The sequence below is a fragment of the Mytilus californianus genome, unplaced genomic scaffold (genome assembly GCF_021869535.1).
Source record: "Mytilus californianus isolate M0D057914Y unplaced genomic scaffold, xbMytCali1.0.p SCAF_8, whole genome shotgun sequence".
Classification (NCBI taxonomy): Eukaryota; Metazoa; Mollusca; class Bivalvia; order Mytilida; family Mytilidae; genus Mytilus; species Mytilus californianus.
In genome coordinates this window covers 41766429-41775774 of record NW_026262734.1, presented here as the reverse complement: position 1 = coordinate 41775774, position 9346 = coordinate 41766429, and the positions used below count along the sequence as shown (strand labels likewise).

Sequence of the window (9346 nt, the reverse complement as noted above, 5' to 3'; positions counted from 1 at the left end):
TGATAAACAAAAGTGATGAAAGTAATTTAAAACACCACGATAATTGAATTCTGAATTAATATGTCAGAAACTATTAAGCATAAATTCAGACAGAAAATATTTTAAATAAATAAATTATAATAAAATTGAGAATGGAAATGGGGTCCATATGTCCGAAATTAGAAAAAAAAGATTTGGATGATTTTTTTCAATGTCATAGATTTTTTTATCTTTCTACAACTGAAAGGAACTCCGCGATTCGCAGGTAGATCGAAATAACGGAATCGCGAACCCTGTTACTTCCTGAATCTCTATATATATATTGTGTGTAAAAGGTTTATCTCCTCGGAAACAGTTTTCAGTTTGACAATTTCTGTTTTTTATTTGTAAAAAAATGATTTTGATTATCTACTTTCAGTTCTTTAATCTATTCTGATGTGTTCTTTTTTCCGTTCCATTGCAGTCTTGAATAATATGTCATCCTGATGATACTGTTCTTTTCGTTTCATCAATTTTGCATACAAATCTTTCATTTGAATTACAAGTTCACCTGGATTGGTCTCGTTTCTTTCTGTTCGATCTTTTCTCCAAAGAAGACTTCGGAGCGTTTTCCTTTAACAGAGGTAATCCAAATTTTAGTGGCTGCTGTTGAATTAAAAATAAATGTGGAATGTGTCCATGGGACACAGATGATGCCCCCGCTTGCATATCATATAAAGTTATAAAGGGACATAACTGAAGAACGGTAAAAGTGACGCTACCCAAATTTGAACTTGATCTGAGTTTTGTGGTAATAAGTATTGTATATAAGTTTCATAATATTTGGTTGAGGCAAACTTAAGTTAGAGAATAAAAACGAAAAATTCAGCAATTTTTCCATTTGTAAAGGGACATAACTCTAGAACAGTAAAAGTGACACCACCAAAATTCAAACTTGATCAGTATTTTGGGTAATAAGCATTGTGTATAAGTTTCATAACATTTGGTTGAGGATAACTTAAGTTAGAGAACGGAAACGAAAAATTCAGCAATTTTTCCATTTGTAAAGGGGCATAACTCTAGAACGGTTAAAGTGACGCCACCAAAATTCAAACTTGATCTGTGTTTTGTGGTAATAAGCATTGTGTACAAGTTTCATAACATTTGGTTGAGGATAACTTAAGTAAGAGAACGGAAACGAAAAATTCAGCAATTTTTCCATTTGTAAAGGAGCATAACTCTAGAATAGTAAACGTGACACCACCAAAATTCAAATTTAATCTGTATTTTGTGGTAATAAGCATTGTGTTTAAGTTTCATAACATTTGGTTGAGGATAATTTAAGTTAGAGAACAGAAACGAAAAATTCATCATTTTTTCCATTTGCAAAGGGGCATAACTCTAGAACGGTTAAAATGACGTCACAAAAATTCAAACTTGATCTGTGTTTTGTGGTAATTAGCATTGTGTACAAGTTTCATAACATTTGGTTGAGGCAAACTAAAGTTATAGAACGGAAACGAAAAATTCAGCAATTTTTCCATTTGTAAAGGGGCATAACTCTAGAACGGTTAAAGTGACGCCACCAAAATTCAAACTTGAACTTTGGGATGTACGGACAGACAAGGGTAAAACTTAATGCCCCTCCGCTACGGCGGGTGCATAAAAATTGAAAATTGCACTATTCCTATAGCATTATTAAAGTTAAAATGATCTTTCTCTTGAAGTGTTTAACTAATGTTTTTCGTGATGGAGAGTTGTCTCATTGGCAATAATACCACATCTTTCTTATTTTTATATCTTGTACTCGCGTTATGCAACTGAGTAGGTCTGTGGATAGTCTGAACTTGCAAAATATTATGGTTTTACATTTTAAATGTGGGTTACACCGCAACAAGTTTCCTCATGATCCGATACAATACTATAGAAGGTTTTCCGAAACAGCAGAAACAGCATGACTGTTTTGATTTGATTCATTTCACTTGTGTGTAAAGCCTTCTAATCTTTCGACAAAAAAAGACCTTTACATGTTATCCCTCTTTCTAAATCATTTAAGTTCTATTGACCTAGCATGTACGCAATAACTGAGCCACTGACACTGAGGCGAGAACAAAGGACCTTGACATGTTAGGATTGGCTAGAATATGTGCATAACGTAACATTGTTTAAGTTTGTTGAATGTCATTTGGTACTTGTCTGATCATTCAAAAGGAACATAAAGTCTGAGGAGTCTGGTAAACGCAATTTGACTGTACCCTATAATAAATTTTCTGGTATATTTTGTCAAGCCAAGAAAGGATGTTTTGTTTTTTGTAGTTTTTCAGTTGGAAATGACTTTTCGGCTTCCACTTAAGAATTATCTGTCTGGCCCTTTTTTGAAATATCAATACCAAGATACCAGGTTTGTATCACCTCAGGTAGAGCAATGGGGCATTCACTGGGCTTGAGGATAACACCTACAAAAATGAGCTTTAAAAGCCAACTAAAAATATTGCAAATGTTGCTCAAAGGACTAGATAAAGGTTAGAATGCAATCAACATAAACCAAGCCCTTGTGTAGGTAAGTTTTCTTAGAACCTGGGTCAACAAAGGTTGGAAAAAGAATGATGCAGAAACCAAACCAAACGGTAAACGCCTCCACTGGTATACCCTAGTTTGAGTGACAAAAATATCTGTGTGTGCTGGTTTAGGGTCATGGCTGTATTGCCAAGATGCTAACCGTACTAAATATTGGCTTCTGTATTACCATGAGCATCAAATATGTCCTCTATCCTTGGTAAAGGAAAATAACTTTGACCTACTAGTAGTTTCCACGGCTGTGTCGTCTACTCAAAATCTTAAATTTCTTCTTACGAATTATCATTGAGATTTTCCATTTGTTGTCTGATTCCTCTTTACTACCATACTTTGATCATTTTTTCTAGTAATTTCCTGCCAATGAAGTCAAAGTCAAATTACCATCAGTAAGTCAAACTATAATTATGGATGTATTTTGTAACTTTGATCTTGTAATTTGACTTCATTCAGATTCTACATATTAGTTTTTCATAATTAATTACGCAGGCGAAGCATCATTATCACAATCTTTAATTATATATGAATCGATTTACAGAGCAACTGAGAAATTCAGTTAATTACGAAAAACTAATTTTGATAAATGAAACATGAACACGAGGTCAATAGTATTCGTACAACGGAGGGCTTTGCAGAATTTCTAGGGAAAATTCAGCGGAATCTTTTATTCTGTTAACCACAACCCACACCTAATTGGTGTGTGACATGCGTATATATACACCATATGGATTGCTAAGCTGTTTCATATACTGAATTATTAAGCTTTATATAAATAAGTACATGCATGCACCATCAAACACCACACTAAAATAAAAGGAGATTTTGGAATATACATCATTGAGACAATATTTAACCCTTAATGTATTTTTCTAGTCTTCGACTTAATTTGTAGGTGCAGACAAAGTCGGGGTTATGATACCTAAGACTAATATTTTAATAAAACAACAGTTGTAAAACAGGACTGATGGAAAAAATAACGAAAATAAAAGAACAGAGTTCCAATGTCCCCCGCGTTGCACATAATTTATCTATCCAAGGTACAGGGCAATAACTATAAAAGCAGCTTTTTTTTGTTCTTTAAAACCTTTTATTAATATCTTAGAGAAATGAAGGCTTCAGAGCAAATGCAATGTGATTACCATTATAATTAATATTTCCAAGGGCCATCACTCGTTAAAAATATTTGATCAGTACTTATTTTCGAAAGTGTAAAAGTCATTGCTGATATAAACCTATGATATAAGTTTCATAAAATTCTGGCAATAATTGTAGACATGAGAACGCTGATAATGCAATTTTCCATATAATCAATATTTCCAAGGAGCATTACTCTTTTAAAAATAATTGATCGGCACTGAATTTTCGAACTTGTCAAAGACATTTATAAATGATATGAACCTATAATATAAATTTCATAAAAATCTGGCAAAAATTGTAAACATGACAGCACTCATCAGGCAATTTTCCATATCATTAATATTTCCAAGGGGAATAACTCTTTTAAAAATTATTGAATGGCACTGATTTTCGAACTCATCAAAGACATTGCTAATATAAACCTATGATTAAAGTTTCATAAAATTCTGCAAGAATTGTACAAATGAGAGCGTTAACAATGCAATTTTCCATATAATTAATGTTTCCAAGGGACATAACTCTTTTAAAATTAATTGATCGGCAGTGATTTTCGATTTCGTCAAAGACATTTAAGATATAAACCTATAAAATAAATTTCATAAAAATCTGGCAAAAATTGTAAACATCGGAGCACTCATTAGGCAATTTTCCATGTCATTAATATTTCCAAGGGGCATAACTCTTTTAAAAATTATTGATCGGCACTGATTTTCGAACTCGTCAAAGACATTGTTAATATAAACCTATGATATAGGTTTCATAAAAATCTGTCAAGAATTGTACAAATGAGAGCGCTGACAATGCAATTTTCCATATAATCAATATTTCCAAGGAGCATTACTCTTTTAAAAATGATTGATCGGCACTGATTTTTCGAACTCGTCAAAGACATTTATGAATGATATAAACCTATAATATAAATTTCATAAAAATCTGGCAAAAATTGTAAACATGACAGCACTCATTAGGCAGTTTTCCATATCATTCATATTTCCAAGGGTAATAACTCTTTTAAAAATCATACACGGCACTGATTTTCGAACTTGTCCAAGACATTGCTGATATAAACCTATGATATAAGTTTCATAACAATCTGGCAAGAATTGTACACGTGAGAGCGCTAAAAAGACCGGACAGACAGACGGACGGACGCCCGGTATTTCTATGCCCTCCGCAACGCGTTGCGCGGGGGACAAACATAGTAAGATACATGGCAAATTATTAAAAACAATATGTATTATGAAGAACAGCTGACTTTTAATTGTTTTGACCATTCAGGAGGAGGTGATGCAAATCCTAATGATTCAGCTTCGTCTTGGTACTCAAAAGGTCTCTCTAAAATCTTCAAAACTTGGTTTATATGTGTAAAATCGTTTTTCTCAACCTTTTCTATGACACTTTGTGCTATCCAGTTTCTAAGTATATATCGTGGGTTTGTATTGAGCATTATTTCTTGTCGTTCGTCTTCAGATTTTTGTTCTCTAAAAGATCGTTCTTTGTACATGGATATCCATTCTGTATACCATTTATGCTTTGATATTTTTTTCAATGCCCAATAGAACCTAGTGATTCCATAATCATTCAGCTTGTCGATAGGTAACTCTCCAAGTTGTCTAAATGTCATAGTGAAATCAGACTTGGTGTCCGACATCATTTTTAACAAAATGGCTATCAGTTGCTCATCGTCTTCAATATTATTATTATCAAACGTCAAACCTAACTTTTTAAGAAACAATTTCAAAAATTTTGATTTATAAATGTCAATATACCCGTTTAGAATTTGACCAGCTTGTTTCCTATGTTGTTTCGTCAACAATGGTTCCAAAGCAGCTCTTAGTTTATTTAGATTAAAGTGACCAACATTAGGCTGCTTCTCGTAACAATAACGACCTTCGTCGTCTGAAGTATTTGGGACAAAATCTGGATTATATTCCTCCATAAATCCAAAAGGACCGTAATCTATGGTTATAGATAGAAGGCTGAAATTATCGGTATTACATACGCCGTGTGTAAAGCCCACTGATTGCCATAGAACAATCATACGAGCAGTTTCTTCAACTACTGTAGAAAAGAACTCAAGATATCGATCAGCGCTACTTATATTTATCGATTTAAAATAATGTAAAATAACAAAATCTGTGAGGTTCTTCAAAAGTTCGTACTCTTTAGAATCAGTAAGTATCTCTAATGATCCGATTCTAAACCAAGATTCGGCTAATCTCAGAACAATTGCGCCGCGCTCAGTTCGACGATGACCATCATAAAACATGTCACGCACAACTGGATCATCGCTCACCAACAAGGATGCAGCTCTGCTTGTTGGAATTCCTAAAATAGATATAAAAGGACTGTTATATAACATTAACAAGGAAAATTCAAAAAGGGAAAGTGCATAAAAACTGACAAAATCAAAAATATCAATCAACGGAACGAGTGAAAAACAACTGAGATATTCCTGACTTGTACAGACATTTTGCCAAAAAAAAATGGTGGGTTAAACCTGGTTTTATAGCTCTCTAAACCTCCCACTTGTTAATATTTCCGTTATATTGACAAATTTGGTGAGAAACCCAAACAGACGAATCCCGTCATGCCCGTTAAATGCAAACATATTAAGTTCGATCATTATTGAATTGAAATTAGATGTTTCGGACGACTTAGACATGAACTTCTACACCCGTAACTTTATCTCTTAGTTTTGTAAATTACAGGGTATTAATCCCCCCCCCCCAAAAAAAAATAAGTAAGACAATCGACTCTAACAAAACTGTAACTCGTTTCTTAACTGTCCATAGGAAGCGGCACACTATGACACAGTAAAATAACAAAAAATACTGAACTCCACGGAAAATTCAAAAAGAAAAGTCCCTTATAAAATGTCAAAATCAAAAGCTCAAACACATGACACGAATGGAAAACAACTGTCATATTCCCGACTTAGTACAGACATTTCCTTATGTAGAAAATGGTGGATTAAACCTGGTCTTATAACTAGCTAAACCTCTCACTTGTATGACGGTTAATTATAAAATTAAGTTCGATATCTCACATGTCTGCAAGCATAAAGAAAAGATCTGGTTAACAAATACAGTTCAGAAGTAATAAAGTGATGGACAGAAGGACATGGATAACTGAACAGCCCGGGAACTTCGTAGCGTGATATAAACAAAATGTCTATTTCAATTACTTCAGTAAACATTGATTTTTAATAAAAACGAAGAACACACATACACATGACATAAACATACATTTGGACAATGAAAAAATTCTAAAGGCACTGAGGCATTTATACTAGGACACGGAAACGTAAATTCTGCTATCAACCAAAATAAAGGAATGCATATTCAACAGCAAACCAGATATTGAGAAGTGTTAAGAAAACGGAACATCTCCACAAACACAACTAGAAAACTTCACTTTAATATTTGAACAATGTCAGATTCTTCTTACAGAATCAGAATCAGAATCAGAATAATTTATTATAGTGTCACATACCAATATAAAACACAATGAATACATAATTACATAATATGCAATTAAAAATTAAATATTACAATTAGAATATTGGTACCCAGCCAAATAACTGACTTATGAGACACTTTAAAAATATACCTCCTTCGATAAAACATGTGATATAAAGTTTTTGCTAAAAATGGTTGAATTGCATCATTTGACATTAAGAAAATAAATTTGTCCTGTAAATCAAGATCGTTAAAAGTCTCACAAATATCATCAGATTTCTTCATTAAATCATATCTTAAATCTGCATAAAAATCGCACCCTAACAAAAAATGTTTTTCATCCTCAACACAATTATCTGTACAATATATACAAGTACGCTCATTTAAAGGAATTTTTGGCTTGGTGTATCTACCCGTTTCAACTGCCAGTGGTAAACAGCCACTTCTAAAATTTGACAAAACACGTCTATGCTGCCTATTACGAACTAATTTTACATAAGAACTAAATTCTAAAACATTTTTATACTCCCTATACATACGTAATTTATTACCATTACATTCATTTCTGTCATTAAACAATTTTTCAACCCATTCATTTTTATCTTTTTCATAGAGTTTGGATTTGATTTCTTGCAGTTTATGTTTGATGGAAAAAGTATCATTAATAACATTTTCAATACCTAAAATTTGTGCTTTCTTTATACAGTTTTTATCCCATGACCTAGAACAATCCTTACTCCACGCATGAACCTTATATGTAAGTCTTGTATCGTAAGTTTTGCTCACTCTAAGAAAAAGACGAAAAGTTTCCAAAAACAGCTGAATGCAGGGTTGGTAATATAACTAAATAAAAAAATATCAGTAGTCTATAGTAATAAACATGCCTAAAATTTGACATTTAAACATCGTAAATACCCAAAGCCACTCGGAAGATTTTAAACTATTCATTAACAACCAAAACTGTGCACAGTAATACATGCAACAGGCCATGCATCTACCGATCCCACAGAAAGATGTTGCAAAGGTTCTTTAACGTGCAAAGAGCTTAATTGGCACTCCCCTACACGGAACATCAGTCATCAGATTAAACATCACAATTCCAACTGGACGCCTGGTCTCTAAATATACATACCTATAATGGGTTACTTTCACAAATTGTGACTTGGATGGAGAGTTGTCTCATTGGCACTCATACCACACTTTCTTATATCTATGTAAATGATTGGCATTTGGGTATTGTATGAAAAAAAAATAGGATGGTATTATGATGGGCAAATGATGAAAGGGCCCTTAATTTTGACGCTTGAAAATTTATATTCCACATCTAAGAACTACAATAATAAATTGTAGCTTACCAAGATAAAACATAGCCTCACTGCAGAGAAATTCTCTCACAGATGATCGTATAACAGCCCTGCCGTCACCACGTCTTGAATAAGGAGTCAGACCAGAACCTTTCAACTGAAGTTCATATCGCTCTCCACGTTGGTTGAAATATTCTCCGATCATTACAGCCCGACCATCCCCTAATTGTCCAGACCAATATCCAAACTGATGGCCTCCATATCTATGGGACAGCGGGGTTGTTAGCAACTTTTCACCTCCTACAAATGCAACGAAATCACTTGACAACGCAACGATTGGATCCAAGTCCAAAATGTTACTTAAAACATAATTTGACACTGCTGCTAATTGAACATTATACTTCAAAGGAATCGGTTTCACTGTTGAAAATACACACTCGGATACTCTTCTTACATAATTTCTAGTCTCCTTTTCTATAGGAAACGATTGTCGCAGTAGTTGCTGCTTTGCAAGACTCCATTCGGCAAAGTTCGTGTGTACTTTTAAATGTAAATGACAAGTGTCATGGTTAATAAACTTTGCTAGCGGGTTGATGTTGTCACATTTGAAATCGTTGCTTGTTTTTATGGTATTTGAAATAGTTAAAAGCGTTATCAACTTTAACACGTATTTCATATTTCATAGCTCGGTTTGTTTATAGTTGAATTTTACTTAAAATTCTACCATCATGGAACATGCTCCCACTTTACAAAATCGATTTGCTAAAATATATTATCACAGGCACTTTATATGCTTTTTTCGTATTGTTTTTTTTTTTTTTGTATTTTAAATAAATGATTGTGTGGCAGACTGTTAAATTCAATTATAGCAAACAACCTCACATTTGTTGACATAAAACGCCAAACAAGAAA

The 9346-nt window shown here is 33.3% G+C and overlaps 1 protein-coding gene across 3 annotated transcripts; it reads right to left on the bottom strand.

The window, feature by feature from the left end:
* Positions 1 to 4904: 4904 nt before the first annotated feature.
* Positions 4905 to 9334, bottom strand: LOC127710875 (protein adenylyltransferase SelO, mitochondrial-like). Of its 3 annotated transcripts, none has more exons than XM_052216832.1 (3): positions 9312 to 9334; positions 8486 to 8734; positions 4905 to 5997 (listed from the first exon to the last, which is right to left on the bottom strand). In XM_052216832.1, the coding sequence occupies exons 2-3, from the start codon at positions 8637 to 8639 to the stop codon at positions 4907 to 4909; spliced, it is 1245 nt and encodes a 414-aa protein (XP_052072792.1). In that variant the 5' UTR covers positions 8640 to 8734; positions 9312 to 9334; the 3' UTR covers positions 4905 to 4906. The 3 variants fall into 3 exon arrangements, with proteins under 3 accessions (XP_052072792.1, XP_052072793.1, XP_052072791.1); XM_052216833.1 differs by having other exon boundaries at positions 9317 to 9334; XM_052216831.1 differs by lacking the exon at positions 9312 to 9334 and having other exon boundaries at positions 8486 to 9303.
* Positions 9335 to 9346: the final 12 nt, after the last annotated feature.

What these genes read in the sequence shown, in the direction of transcription:
- LOC127710875 (XM_052216831.1), bottom strand. Translation starts at nt 9,110, where the DNA reads ATGAAATACGTGTTAAAGTTGATAACGCTTTTAACTATTTCAAATACC. An exon ending in TGAGGCTATGTTTTATCTTG is followed by an intron (nt 5,998 to 8,485) that starts GTAAGCTACAAT and finishes TATCTATTTTAG; the next exon opens with GAATTCCAACAAGCAGAGCT.